This window comes from Falco rusticolus, chromosome Z (genome assembly GCF_015220075.1).
Source record: "Falco rusticolus isolate bFalRus1 chromosome Z, bFalRus1.pri, whole genome shotgun sequence".
NCBI classification, from domain to species: Eukaryota; Metazoa; Chordata; class Aves; order Falconiformes; family Falconidae; genus Falco; species Falco rusticolus.
The window spans coordinates 766,575-781,522 of NC_051210.1; the positions used below are offsets into that span (position 1 = coordinate 766,575).

The 14,948-nt window shown below is 59.8% G+C and overlaps 1 protein-coding gene across 1 annotated transcript; it reads right to left on the bottom strand.

The window, feature by feature from the left end:
* Positions 1 to 9,249: 9,249 nt before the first annotated feature.
* On the bottom strand, positions 9,250 to 10,857 carry LOC119141899. The gene is made up of 2 exons (XM_037374569.1): positions 10,609 to 10,857; positions 9,250 to 10,452 (listed from the first exon to the last, which is right to left on the bottom strand). Exon 2 carries the CDS (start codon positions 10,435 to 10,437, stop codon positions 9,436 to 9,438), a length of 1,002 nt encoding a protein of 333 aa, XP_037230466.1. The 5' UTR covers positions 10,438 to 10,452; positions 10,609 to 10,857; the 3' UTR covers positions 9,250 to 9,435.
* Between the last annotated feature and the right edge of the window lie 4,091 nt (positions 10,858 to 14,948).

Sequence of the window (14,948 nt, forward strand, 5' to 3'; positions counted from 1 at the left end):
ACGGGCACAGCCCCACCTCAAGCACTGTGTGCTGTCCTGGGCGCCTCAGCATAAGGAGGCCATCAAACAATTTGCACGTGGCCAGAGGAAGGTGCCCCAGGTGGTGAAAGGCCTAGAGGGCAAGGCCGAGGAGGAGCGGCTGAGGTCACTCGCTCTGCTCAGCGTGGAGAAGAGAAGGCTGAGGGGTGAGCTCTCCGCAGCCTACAGCTTCCTCCAGGGGGGCAGCGGAGGGAGAGGTGCTGATCTCCTCCTCCCGGTGACCAGCGACAGGGCTCGGGGAAAGGGAATGAAGCTGCCTCGGGGGACGTTCTCATGGGACATCAGGAAGAGGTTCGTCACTGAGGGCATGCTGGGTCACTGGAAAGGCCTCTCCAGGGAAGCGGTCCCGGCACCAAGCCTGTCAGAGTTCAAGGAGCGTCTGGGCCATGCTCTTAGCCACATGGTTTAGCTTCAGCTAGTTCTGCAAGGAGCAGGGAGTGGGACTCCATGATCCTTATGGCTCCCTTCCGCCTTGAGATTTTCTGTCACCCTGTGATCAGGCACAGTCAACATGGGTTTGCAAAGGGAAAGTCTCGCCTAACTAATCAGGTGTCCTTGCAATATAAGGTCACCCGCCCAGGGATTGAAGGGAAGGCAGTGGGTGTAGTTCCCCTGGACTGCAGTGGGGATTTTGACACTGTCCCTCGCAGTGTCCTTCTGAACAAGCTGTCCAGCTGCGGGCTGAGCGGGTTCAGGGTGCGCTGGGTGAAGAAGTGGCTGGCTGGCAGGTCTCAGTGCCTTGTAGTGAATGGGGCTACACGTGGCTGGCGACCAGCCACCAGCGGTGGCTCAGGTCCAGGGCTGGTTCTGTTCAATATTTTCCTCAATGATCGGCATGCAGCAGTTGAACGCCTCATCAGCAAGTCTGCTGATGACCGCAGACTGGGAGGTCCTGTTGACTCTCTCAAGGGGCAAGAGGCCTTGCAGAGGAATCCAGATAGACTGGAGCACTGGGCGATCGTCAGTGGCGTGCCGTGCACCCAGAGGAGGGCAACGCGGCTGGTGAAAGGCCTGGAAGGCATGTCCTGTGAGGAGCACCCAAGGATCCTGGGTTTGTCTAGTTTGGAGAGAAGGGGGCTGAGGGGCATCCTCACTGCCCTCTGCAGCTTCCCGAGGAGGGGAAGCGGAGAGGGAGGTGCTGACCTCTTCCCCCTGGTATTCAGCGATAGGCTCCCAGAATCACAGGATCACAGCATGGCTAGTGTTGGAAGGGACCTCTGGAGATCACCCCGCCCAACCCCCTGCTAAAGCAGGTCCACCTAGAGCAGGTTGCACAGAATCGCATCCAGGCAGGTTCTGAATGTCTCCAGAGAAGGAGACCCAACCAACCCTCTGGGCAGCCTGTGCCAGGGCCATGTCACCCTCAAAGCAAAGACTTTTTCCTCACATCCGGGTGAAACTCCCCGGGTTGCACTTTGTGCCCGTTGCCCCTTGTGCTGGGGGGAATGTCTCAGAGCCGTGCCAGCAGAGGTTCACACTTGACGTTAGGAAGCATTTCTCTGATGAGAGGGTGGTCAAACGCTGGAACAGGCTTCCCAGAGAGGTGGTCGATGCCCCAAGCCTGTCAGTGGCCAAGAGGCATTTGGACAGTGCCCTGAATAACACGCTTAACTTTTGGTCAGCCCTGAAGGGGTCAGGCAGTTGGATGAGATGATCGTTTTCCCTCCCATCCAAAGGGAATATTCTGTTCTGCTCTGTGCTATTCTATCCTCTGCCAGGCCAGGCTAGGCGTGAGTTTGCATGGCTTGATGGCATTGGAGTTTCTACTGCTGTGCAACCTGGACTCAGAAAACCAGCTCAACCCACACCCAAGCCAACCCAAGCCAACCCAGCTGTCGTTGTACTTTCTCTCAGAGCTAGGATTCAGCCTGGAAGGTGGCACTTCCCTACCAAAGGCCTCCTGGTACCGTGACTGCGGCATCTGAGGAGAACGTGAGGGCACGGCATATACACAAGGAGGTGACATTTGAGCACGCGCCTGCTGTCCACACATCTGCATCTTCCCAAGTTTGTGCTCCTTATCTCTTCTCCTCTGGTGATATTTCTACATTTCTTCTCTCGCTGCCCTGCCCTTTGTCCCTGCCTCCTCGACAGCTCTCCCAGTAGCGAGTTTGCCCTGGCCGACGCCAGACAGAAAGCAGAGCAGAGCAGAAGTGTCGGTAGCGGGCAGAGGGAGGGACGGGGTGCAGGCGGAGGGCATTGCATGTGCAACGAGAGCAGCTTGCCCTCCTGCCCGCTCTGCCCTCGGCATCTGCTGTGCTGCAGCTGCGGCAGGATTGCCTGCAGGAGGACGTGCTGCCCACACAGCCCGGGGGCTCGGGGGGCCATGGCCGTGCCCCCCACAAGGCAGGTGCCACCCACGGTGGGGCACAGGAAGCGGGGACGGCAACCAGGAGAGAGAGAAAGAAGCACACAGGGCCTGTGTCAGGGAAAGAGGAATTTATATCCTTGCCCTTGAACATGGAGGAGCTGGAGCCAGGCTGGCGCCGTCGGCGGGGCCGCCTCTTGCAGGGCTGGGGAGGGTCCTGGGGGCCAGCGGCCCTCCTCTTTGCGGGGCGCCGGGCTCCCCTGGGCAAGTGGTCACTGTCCCGGGCGGGAGCCGAGGGGCTGCGGCGGCTGCCCTAGGAGGAGGGACCAGCCGCCACCGCCGCCTGCCCCGGCTCCTCCCGCTCCGCGGGGATGCGCACAGATGGGTGGCGGCCAGCACGCCCGCGGAGGGGGGCCTCTGATGTGCCGGCTCCCTCCTCCCCGGGGGAGCTCTCAGGGCTGCTGGAGGAAGCCAGGCTGCAGGCAGGACTCCACTCCCAGCACGTGCTGTAGCTGGATGTGGAGGAGCTGGATCTGGAGGAGGAGCTGGTGGAGCCGGTGCTGGCCACAGCGCTGTCGTGCTCATCCACCACAGCAGGGGCCTGCAGCAGCCTCTGGGCCTCCTCGCTGCACCGCTCCACAATGACATTGACGATGCCGTCGACCAGTTGTGCCGCATATTCCTGAAGGGAGTCCTGCAGCCGCTGGACCATGAGCTCCCGATTCAGACCGCAGGCGCAGAGGCAGTGCAGGATGCTGCTCTCCGCACTCCTTGCCAGCCACCATTGGTCCCCATAGATTGCTGCCAGCTCCTGGCGCAGCCAGGGCAGCACGGGATCCAGCAGGTGCTCTTGCCTTTGGAAGAGCGGTGCCCAGACGCTGGGCAGGAGGCCACCCACGGCCTCTGTCCCTACAGCTCCCTCCTCAGCTGGGGACAGCATCTGCTGTGGAGACGACGGAGGGGCCACCAGGGGGATGTAGGGCCTGCTTTCAGCCAGGAGGTCACGAGCTCCGCCTGCCTGCCTGCTGGCATCTGGCAACTCATCAGTTTCTATGAAAGTATACAGTAGGAAGTCATTTTCTGCCCACACAGAAAACTTGATAGTCTCCATTGGTCCTCTGCAAAGGGGGCAGAAAAGGCTGTTCTCTCTCCAACGAATGATGCAGCCCAGGCAGAACTGGTGGTTACAGGGTATAACATAAGCAATCCCGTCTTCAGCATTGTGGCAGAGGGGGCATGTCTGTTCTGTCTCCGTGGCCATGTCTTCTTCCTGCGGCAGGTTGGGGACAGCTGAGGATGACAAGCAGCTCCCCATCACTGGTGTCACACGCTGCAAAATGGAGAGAGACCACAGTCACCCGCTGCCCCAGGGAATGGAAGGGCGGAGGAAATGCCCAGGCCCCTCAAGGAGGACACCCTCTTGAATCCCCAGGCCCCATCGCCCGCCCTACGGCCACCCTGGGGGACGGTTCCCCGCACGGCTCACCTGCGCTGCTGCAAGCACACCCCGCGGTGCGCGGCTGCCTGATCCAGGGAGGGCCGGGGAAACACAGGCGATGGCTCGGGGATGGACACCGAGAGCTGCCGGCGGCAACCCCCGAAGCACCACCCAGCACCAGGAGAAGCCTCGCTCCACCCTCCAGACCTCGCAGGCACGCTCGGCAGGAGGCCAGGCACGAGCCAGACTGGCCCAGGCTCTGCCGGCGCCCGAAGATAAGCGGTGAGGGATGTGAGGTCACAGCCCGTCACTGGCTGATGTCACAATGCACTGCTCGGTAACGTCAGCCTCCAGAACACGGTGATGTCACAACGAACCTTCCGCCCCCGCAGGCACATGGCATCAAGAGAAAAAATACCGTTTCTTGTTTTCACCTTTTACGTTCCTGTGTTGCTCTAGCTTGGTCCCCTGCAACCCGCGCCCGTGGCGGTGTGTCTCATCCCCGCTCGTGACGCCTCACACAGGTCCCCTGCGAGGGGGAGCGTGGTGGAACCAGTCTGCGTGGACCACTGCCCGTGCCTGAATGCTGCCTGCCCCAGCTGGCTGCCTTTCCCTGTGCAGTGCCAGGATCTGCAGGGAGGAGCTGGGCGCTCGGTGGGCAGCCCTGGGCAAGAGTCTCCCACCCTGCTGGGTCGTGCCCGCCGCCCGCAGGGAGAAGCCTGAAGGGGCATTTTGCTGCAGCCCCATCCACTCCTGCTGGCACTCGCCCACAGTGCCTGGTCCCTCCCGCTTACCAAGCTTGCCACGCTTCTGGTAGGTGGTGCTCCTGGCCAACTGTTGCTTTGGTGGTCCCCAAAAGCACCAGCAATGGAGCCTGAACCGCTTTACGCCGCGAGGAGTTGTAGTTCCTGTCTCGCCAGAGCACGGTAGAAGGGGCGCAGACGCCCTGCTCACGCCTCCGGGGAGCCAGGATGGATCCCCACGTGGGCCATGCTGTCCCGTCACCCCTTCTTGCCTCTGCCTTTCAGAATCATTTCTAGTCATTGGCCATGGGGCAGATCTCACTCCTGAGAACGTACCTGAAGTGACGAGGACCTCGCCACAGTGACAGCATCGAGGCATCTGAATGAAGGAAATCTGCACATTTACAAATGTTGCCCACGGTTCCGGGTGTGCAGCTAGACTGGCCTTCTCCTTCTGCCTTCCATCATGTTGTTGAAAAGTTGTCCTCACCGTAGAAAGACTTCAGGATTTGAAGAGTTCTCTGCCAGCAAGTTTTGGTCGTTGACATCTTTGTTGCTGACAATTGAAAGCCCCTTCGTGATGATGGTGCAAGCTTCAGAAGCAGTGGAATGACTAAAACCGTGTAAGAACTATACGAATCCTCAAGGAATGTAGACTGTTGACAAGGAAAAAAAGAAATCCTATTTGAAGTTCCTCAGCTTTCCTTTTCCAGTATTAGCTGCCTCTTCAGATACACCACCTTTGTAAGGGTTTAGGCACCAGCTCAGTGACTTCATTGAAGCCTTCTGTTGCCCTCGCCCCGTTCCAAAATCTTCTTGAGAATGGACGGATGAGAGAAAAAGAGGCGCACAAGCAAACTTGCCAGCAAAGCCACTGAAAAGGTGGAGCAAAGGTATCGTGCCATCGAGCTGCAGGTCTCCCGGCCCTGTGCTGGTGTGGGCCACCGGCTGGGCCACCCAGGCAAGGGCAGGTCTCTCTCTTCCTCTTCTCGCTGCACTCTCAAAGCCGCTTTGCCTGCCGATTGCGGGGAGCTGGGAGGGATCAGCGCAGCCAAGCTCGCGGCAGGCTGTCAGTCTGCCTCCTGGGGCTGTTGTAGTACAGTCAGTGGGACGGGATCGGGTGAACCGTCTCTTGAACGCGGGCTGGGAGAGAAGGGAGGGGTTTCAGCTGCAGCAGGAGGGTGTCCCTACCTCTCCCTTTGTTACCATCTTCTCAGGAGTACCTCCCAGGGAGGAATCCCGGGGCACACCACAGGAGCCTGAACAAGCCCGCTTTCTTCAGCCTTCGACACCTAATCTCAGTCAGCGCTGACCGAGCAGGTAGTTTAGTGCGTATCCAGTACAAACTGGAACTTCTGCAGCAAAGCCCCTGCTGCTTTGCTGAACGAGGCCGGTACCTCTGCTTCTAAGGGAGCCAACTAGGAAAGGTGCCCTCCTAGGCCTGTTGTTTGCAAGTGGAGAGGGACCCGCCAGCAGAGTGGTGGCTGGTGGCTGTCTTGGTCACCGTGCCCACCAAGTAGTTGAGTTTCACATAGTTGGCGCAGGAGAAAAAACCTCGGGCAAAACTTTGTCCCCGGCTGTGGGGAGAGCAGAGCTGGGGCTACTGAAGGAGCCAGTTAGTAAGGTGCCCCGGCAATCTGCTCTTGACGGTATGGGGGCCCAGGAATGCTGGGCATTTTTTAAGAGCCATCTCTTAGGAGCGCAGGAGCAGGCCGTTGCAAAATGTGGCAAGTGAAGCAAGCAGGGCAGAAGGGTGGCCTGTGTGAGCAGGGGCCTTCATGCAGGAGTCAGGCAGAAAATGAACGCCTTCTTTTGCCGCTGCCTTCAACACCGACAACAGGCCCTGGCAGCCCCGGAGCCCAGTGCTGCAAGAGCGTGACTGGGGCGATAGTAAACTCCCAGCCGACCCCAAACTTGTTTTGGACTTGCTGCTGCTGCTGCTGCTGCTGCTGCTGCTGCTGCTGCTGCTGCTGCTGCTGGATGCACAGAAATCTACCGGGCCCGATGGCATTCATCCCAGGGGACAGAAAGAGCAGGCCCATGCCGTCGTGGGACCTCTCTCTGGTATTTTTCAGCAGTCCGGGGAGTCTGGAGAGGTCGTGGTCGACGGGAAGCTGGCAAGTGTTGTCCCAGAAAGTGAGCCAACAGTGTGCCCTGGCAGCCAAAGGGGCCACCCGCGTCCTGGGGCGCAGCAAGCCCAGCACAGCTCGCCGGTCGAGGGAGGTGACTGCCCCACATTGGGCTGCACGGGCACAGCCCCACCTCAAGCACTGTGTGCTGTCCTGGGCGCCTCAGCATAAGGAGGCCATCAAACAATTTGCACGTGGCCAGAGGAAGGTGCCCCAGGTGGTGAAAGGCCTAGAGGGCAAGGCCGAGGAGGAGCGGCTGAGGTCACTCGCTCTGCTCAGCGTGGAGAAGAGAAGGCTGAGGGGTGAGCTCTCCGCAGCCTACAGCTTCCTCCAGGGGGGCAGCGGAGGGAGAGGTGCTGATCTCCTCCTCCCGGTGACCAGCGACAGGGCTCGGGGAAAGGGAATGAAGCTGCCTCGGGGGACGTTCTCATGGGACATCAGGAAGAGGTTCGTCACTGAGGGCATGCTGGGTCACTGGAAAGGCCTCTCCAGGGAAGCGGTCCCGGCACCAAGCCTGTCAGAGTTCAAGGAGCGTCTGGGCCATGCTCTTAGCCACATGGTTTAGCGTCAGCTAGTTCTGCAAGGAGCAGGGAGTGGGACTCCATGATCCTTATGGCTCCCTTCCGCCTTGAGATTTTCTGTCACCCTGTGATCAGGCACAGTCAACATGGGTTTGCAAAGGGAAAGTCTCGCCTAACTAATCAGGTGTCCTTGCAATATAAGGTCACCCGCCCAGGGATTGAAGGGAAGGCAGTGGGTGTAGTTCCCCTGGACTGCAGTGGGGATTTTGACACTGTCCCTCGCAGTGTCCTTCTGAACAAGCTGTCCAGCTGCGGGCTGAGCGGGTTCAGGGTGCGCTGGGTGAAGAAGTGGCTGGCTGGCAGGTCTCAGTGCCTTGTAGTGAATGGGGCTACACGTGGCTGGCGACCAGCCACCAGCGGTGGCTCAGGTCCAGGGCTGGTTCTGTTCAATATTTTCCTCAATGATCGGCATGCAGCAGTTGAACGCCTCATCAGCAAGTCTGCTGATGACCGCAGACTGGGAGGTCCTGTTGACTCTCTCAAGGGGCAAGAGGCCTTGCAGAGGAATCCAGATAGACTGGAGCACTGGGCGATCGTCAGTGGCGTGCCGTGCACCCAGAGGAGGGCAACGCGGCTGGTGAAAGGCCTGGAAGGCATGTCCTGTGAGGAGCACCCAAGGATCCTGGGTTTGTCTAGTTTGGAGAGAAGGGGGCTGAGGGGCATCCTCACTGCCCTCTGCAGCTTCCCGAGGAGGGGAAGCGGAGAGGGAGGTGCTGACCTCTTCCCCCTGGTATTCAGCGATAGGCTCCCAGAATCACAGGATCACAGCATGGCTAGTGTTGGAAGGGACCTCTGGAGATCACCCCGCCCAACCCCCTGCTAAAGCAGGTCCACCTAGAGCAGGTTGCACAGAATCGCATCCAGGCAGGTTCTGAATGTCTCCAGAGAAGGAGACCCAACCAACCCTCTGGGCAGCCTGTGCCAGGGCCATGTCACCCTCAAAGCAAAGACTTTTTCCTCACATCCGGGTGAAACTCCCCGGGTTGCACTTGTGCCCGTTGCCCCTTGTGCTGGGGGGAATGTCTCAGAGCTGTGCCAGCAGAGGTTCACACTTGACGTTAGGAAGCATTTCTCTGATGAGAGGGTGGTCAAACGCTGGAACAGGCTTCCCAGAGAGGTGGTCGATGCCCCAAGCCTGTCAGTGGCCAAGAGGCATTTGGACAGTGCCCTGAATAACACGCTTTAACTTTTGGTCAGCCCTGAAGGGGTCAGGCAGTTGGATGAGATGATCGTTTTCCCTCCCATCCAAAGGGAATATTCTGTTCTGCTCTGTGCTATTCTATCCTCTGCCAGGCCAGGCTAGGCGTGAGTTTGCATGGCTTGATGGCATTGGAGTTTCTACTGCTGTGCAACCTGGACTCAGAAAATCAGCTCAACCCACACCCAAGCCAAGCCAAGCCAACCCAGCGGTCGTTGTACTTTCTCTCAGAGCTAGGATTCAGCCTGGAAGGTGGCACTTCCCTACCAAGGCCTCCTGGTACCGTGACTGCGGCATCTGAGGAGAACGTGAGGGCACGGCATATACACAAGGAGGTGACATTTGAGCACGCGCCTGCTGTCCACACATCTGCATCTTCCCAAGTTTGTGCTCCTTATCTCTTCTCCTCTGGTGATATTTCTACATTTCTTCTCTCGCTGCCCTGCCCTTTGTCCCTGCCTCCTCGACAGCTCTCCCAGTAGCGAGTTTGCCCTGGCCGACGCCAGACAGAAAGCAGAGCAGAGCAGAAGTGTCGGTAGCGGGCAGAGGGAGGGACGGGGGTGCAGGCGGAGGGCATTGCATGTGCAACGAGAGCAGCTTGCCCTCCTGCCCGCTCTGCCCTCGGCATCTGCTGTGCTGCAGCTGCGGCAGGATTGCCTGCAGGAGGACGTGCTGCCCACACAGCCCGGGGGCTCGGGGGGCCATGGCCGTGCCCCCCCACAAGGCAGGTGCCACCCACGGTGGGGCACAGGAAGCGGGGACGGCAACCAGGAGAGAGAGAAAGAAGCACACAGGGCCTGTGTCAGGGAAAGAGGAATTTATATCCTTGCCCTTGAACATGGAGGAGCTGGAGCCAGGCTGGCGCCGTCGGCGGGGCCGCCTCTTGCAGGGCTGGGGAGGGTCCTGGGGGCCAGCGGCCCTCCTCTTTGCGGGGCGCCGGGCTCCCCTGGGCAAGTGGTCACTGTCCCGGGCGGGAGCCGAGGGGCTGCGGCGGCTGCCCTAGGAGGAGGGACCAGCCGCCACCGCCGCCTGCCCCGGCTCCTCCCGCTCCGCGGGGATGCGCACAGATGGGTGGCGGCCAGCACGCCCGCGGAGGGGGGCCTCTGATGTGCCGGCTCCCTCCTCCCCGGGGGAGCTCTCAGGGCTGCTGGAGGAAGCCAGGCTGCAGGCAGGACTCCACTCCCAGCACGTGCTGTAGCTGGATGTGGAGGAGCTGGATCTGGAGGAGGAGCTGGTGGAGCCGGTGCTGGCCACAGCGCTGTCGTGCTCATCCACCACAGCAGGGGCCTGCAGCAGCCTCTGGGCCTCCTCGCTGCACCGCTCCACAATGACATTGACGATGCCGTCGACCAGTTGTGCCGCATATTCCTGAAGGGAGTCCTGCAGCCGCTGGACCATGAGCTCCCGATTCAGACCGCAGGCGCAGAGGCAGTGCAGGATGCTGCTCTCCGCACTCCTTGCCAGCCACCATTGGTCCCCATAGATTGCTGCCAGCTCCTGGCGCAGCCAGGGCAGCACGGGATCCAGCAGGTGCTCTTGCCTTTGGAAGAGCGGTGCCCAGACGCTGGGCAGGAGGCCACCCACGGCCTCTGTCCCTACAGCTCCCTCCTCAGCTGGGGACAGCATCTGCTGTGGAGACGACGGACAGGGTGCCACAGGGTGATGTGGCCTGCTTTCAGCCAGGAGGTCAGGAGCTCCGCCTGCCTGCCTGCTGGCATCTGGCATCTCATCAAGTGTTCTGATGCTAATCTCTATATAGTCGTGTTCTGCCCCCACAGAAAACTTGATAGTCTCCATTGGTCCTCCGCAAAGGGGGCACGTTGGATTCCTGCTTGCCCAACGCATGATGCAGATCATACAGAACTGGTGGTGACAAGGCAGCACAGAAGCGACCTCATTTTTAGCGTCGTGGCAGATGGGGCACTCCCACTCTGTCTCCGTGGCCATGTCTTCTTCCTGCGGCAGGTTGGGGACAGCTGAGGATGACAAGCAGCTCCCCATCACTGGTGTCACACGCTGCAAAATGGAGAGAGACCACAGTCACCCGCTGCCCCAGGGAATGGAAGGGCGGAGGAAATGCCCAGGCCCCTCAAGGAGGACACCCTCTCGAATCCCCAGGCCCCATCGCCCGCCCTACGGCCACCCTGGGGGACGGTTCCCCGCATGGCTCACCTGCGCTGCTGCAAGCACACCCCGCGGTGCGCGGCTGCCTGATCCAGGGAGGGCCGGGGAAACACAGGCGATGGCTCGGGGATGGACACCGAGAGCTGCCGGCGGCAACCCCCGAAGCACCACCCAGCACCAGGAGAAGCCTCGCTCCACCCTCCAGACCTCGCAGGCACGCTCGGCAGGAGGCCAGGCACGAGCCAGACTGGCCCAGGCTCTGCCGGCGCCCGAAGATAAGCGGTGAGGGATGTGAGGTCACAGCCCGTCACTGGCTGATGTCACAATGCACTGCTCGGTAACGTCAGCCTCCAGAACACGGTGATGTCACAACGAACCTTCCGCCCCCGCAGGCACATGGCATCAAGAGAAAAAATACCGTTTCTTGTTTTCACCTTTTACGTTCCTGTGTTGCTCTAGCTTGGTCCCCTGCAACCCGCGCCCGTGGCGGTTGTGTCTCATCCCCGCTCGTGACGCCTCACACAGGTCCCCTGCGAGGGGGAGCGTGGTGGAACCAGTCTGCGTGGACCACTGCCCGTGCCTGAATGCTGCCTGCCCCAGCTGGCTGCCTTTCCCTGTGCAGTGCCAGGATCTGCAGGGAGGAGCTGGGCGCTCGGTGGGCAGCCCTGGGCAAGAGTCTCCCACCCTGCTGGGTCGTGCCCGCCGCCCGCAGGGAGAAGCCTGAAGGGGCATTTTGCTGCAGCCCCATCCACTCCTGCTGGCACTCGCCCACAGTGCCTGGTCCCTCCCCGCTTACCAAGCTTGCCACGCTTCTGGTAGGTGGTGCTCCTGGCCAACTGTTGCTTTGGTGGTCCCCAAAAGCACCAGCAATGGAGCCTGAACCGCTTTACGCCGCGAGGAGTTGTAGTTCCTGTCTCGCCAGAGCACGGTAGAAGGGGCGCAGACGCCCTGCTCACGCCTCCGGGGAGCCAGGATGGATCCCCACGTGGGCCATGCTGTCCCGTCACCCCTTCTTGCCTCTGCCTTTCAGAATCATTTCTAGTCATTGGCCATGGGGCAGATCTCACTCCTGAGAACGTACCTGAAGTGACGAGGACCTCGCCACAGTGACAGCATCGAGGCATCTGAATGAAGGAAATCTGCACATTTACAAATGTTGCCCACGGTTCCGGGTGTGCAGCTAGACTGGCCTTCTCCTTCTGCCTTCCATCATGTTGTTGAAAAGTTGTCCTCACCGTAGAAAGACTTCAGGATTTGAAGAGTTCTCTGCCAGCAAGTTTTGGTCGTTGACATCTTTGTTGCTGACAATTGAAAGCCCCTTCGTGATGATGGTGCAAGCTTCAGAAGCAGTGGAATGACTAAAACCGTGTAAGAACTATACGAATCCTCAAGGAATGTAGACTGTTGACAAGGAAAAAAAGAAATCCTATTTGAAGTTCCTCAGCTTTCCTTTTCCAGTATTAGCTGCCTCTTCAGATACACCACCTTTGTAAGGGTTTAGGCACCAGCTCAGTGACTTCATTGAAGCCTTCTGTTGCCCTCGCCCCGTTCCAAAATCTTCTTGAGAATGGACGGATGAGAGAAAAAGAGGCGCACAAGCAAACTTGCCAGCAAAGCCACTGAAAAGGTGGAGCAAAGGTATCGTGCCATCGAGCTGCAGGTCTCCCGGCCCTGTGCTGGTGTGGGCCACCGGCTGGGCCACCCAGGCAAGGGCAGGTCTCTCTCTTCCTCTTCTCGCTGCACTCTCAAAGCCGCTTTGCCTGCCGATTGCGGGGAGCTGGGAGGGATCAGCGCAGCCAAGCTCGCGGCAGGCTGTCAGTCTGCCTCCTGGGGCTGTTGTAGTACAGTCAGTGGGACGGGATCGGGTGAACCGTCTCTTGAACGCGGGCTGGGAGAGAAGGGAGGGGTTTCAGCTGCAGCAGGAGGGTGTCCCTACCTCTCCCTTTGTTACCATCTTCTCAGGAGTACCTCCCAGGGAGGAATCCCGGGGCACACCACAGGAGCCTGAACAAGCCCGCTTTCTTCAGCCTTCGACACCTAATCTCAGTCAGCGCTGACCGAGCAGGTAGTTTAGTGCGTATCCAGTACAAACTGGAACTTCTGCAGCAAAGCCCCTGCTGCTTTGCTGAACGAGGCCGGTACCTCTGCTTCTAAGGGAGCCAACTAGGAAAGGTGCCCTCCTAGGCCTGTTGTTTGCAAGTGGAGAGGGACCCGCCAGCAGAGTGGTGGCTGGTGGCTGTCTTGGTCACCGTGCCCACCAAGTAGTTGAGTTTCACATAGTTGGCGCAGGAGAAAAACCTCGGGCAAAACTTTGTCCCCGGCTGTGGGGAGAGCAGAGCTGGGGCTACTGAAGGAGCCAGTTAGTAAGGTGCCCCGGCAATCTGCTCTTGACGGTATGGGGGCCCAGGAATGCTGGGCATTTTTTAAGAGCCACCTCTTAGGAGCGCAGGAGCAGGCCGTTGCAAAATGTGGCAAGTGAAGCAAGCAGGGCAGAAGGGTGGCCTGTGTGAGCAGGGGCCTTCATGCAGGAGTCAGGCAGAAAATGAACGCCTTCTTTTGCCGCTGCCTTCAACACCGACAACAGGCCCTGGCAGCCCCGGAGCCCAGTGCTGCAAGAGCGTGACTGGGGCGATAGTAAACTCCCAGCCGACCCCAAACTTGTTTTGGACTTGCTGCTGCTGCTGCTGCTGCTGCTGCTGCTGCTGCTGCTGCTGCTGCTGCTGCTGCTGCTGCTGCTGGATGCACAGAAATCTACCGGGCCCGATGGCATTCATCCCAGGGGACAGAAAGAGCAGGCCCATGCCGTCGTGGGACCTCTCTCTGGTATTTTTCAGCAGTCCGGGGAGTCTGGAGAGGTCGTGGTCGACGGGAAGCTGGCAAGTGTTGTCCCAGAAAGTGAGCCAACAGTGTGCCCTGGCAGCCAAAGGGGCCACCCGCGTCCTGGGGCGCAGCAAGCCCAGCACAGCTCGCCGGTCGAGGGAGGTGACTGCCCCACATTGGGCTGCACGGGCACAGCCCCACCTCAAGCACTGTGTGCTGTCCTGGGCGCCTCAGCATAAGGAGGCCATCAAACAATTTGCACGTGGCCAGAGGAAGGTGCCCCAGGTGGTGAAAGGCCTAGAGGGCAAGGCCGAGGAGGAGCGGCTGAGGTCACTCGCTCTGCTCAGCGTGGAGAAGAGAAGGCTGAGGGGTGAGCTCTCCGCAGCCTACAGCTTCCTCCAGGGGGGCAGCGGAGGGAGAGGTGCTGATCTCCTCCTCCCGGTGACCAGCGACAGGGCTCGGGGAAAGGGAATGAAGCTGCCTCGGGGGACGTTCTCATGGGACATCAGGAAGAGGTTCGTCACTGAGGGCATGCTGGGTCACTGGAAAGGCCTCTCCAGGGAAGCGGTCCCGGCACCAAGCCTGTCAGAGTTCAAGGAGCGTCTGGGCCATGCTCTTAGCCACATGGTTTAGCTTCAGCTAGTTCTGCAAGGAGCAGGGAGTGGGACTCCATGATCCTTATGGCTCCCTTCCGCCTTGAGATTTTCTGTCACCCTGTGATCAGGCACAGTCAACATGGGTTTGCAAAGGGAAAGTCTCGCCTAACTAATCAGGTGTCCTTGCAATATAAGGTCACCCGCCCAGGGATTGAAGGGAAGGCAGTGGGTGTAGTTCCCCTGGACTGCAGTGGGGATTTTGACACTGTCCCTCGCAGTGTCCTTCTGAACAAGCTGTCCAGCTGCGGGCTGAGCGGGTTCAGGGTGCGCTGGGTGAAGAAGTGGCTGGCTGGCAGGTCTCAGTGCCTTGTAGTGAATGGGGCTACACGTGGCTGGCGACCAGCCACCAGCGGTGGCTCAGGTCCAGGGCTGGTTCTGTTCAATATTTTCCTCAATGATCGGCATGCAGCAGTTGAACGCCTCATCAGCAAGTCTGCTGATGACCGCAGACTGGGAGGTCCTGTTGACTCTCTCAAGGGGCAAGAGGCCTTGCAGAGGAATCCAGATAGACTGGAGCACTGGGCGATCGTCAGTGGCGTGCCGTGCACCCAGAGGAGGGCAACGCGGCTGGTGAAAGGCCTGGAAGGCATGTCCTGTGAGGAGCACCCAAGGATCCTGGGTTTGTCTAGTTTGGAGAGAAGGGGGCTGAGGGGCATCCTCACTGCCCTCTGCAGCTTCCCGAGGAGGGGAAGCGGAGAGGGAGGTGCTGACCTCTTCCCCCTGGTATTCAGCGATAGGCTCCCAGAATCACAGGATCACAGCATGGCTAGTGTTGGAAGGGACCTCTGGAGATCACCCCGCCCAACCCCCTGCTAAAGCAGGTCCACCTAGAGCAGGTTGCACAGAATCGCATCCAGGCAGGTTCTGAATGTCTCCAGAGAAGGAGACCCAACCAACCCTCTGGGCAGCCTG

Coding starts and splice junctions, on each gene's coding strand:
- LOC119141899 (XM_037374569.1), bottom strand. CDS start 10,437: ATGGGGAGCTGCTTGTCATCCTCAGCTGTCCCCAACCTGCCGCAGGAA.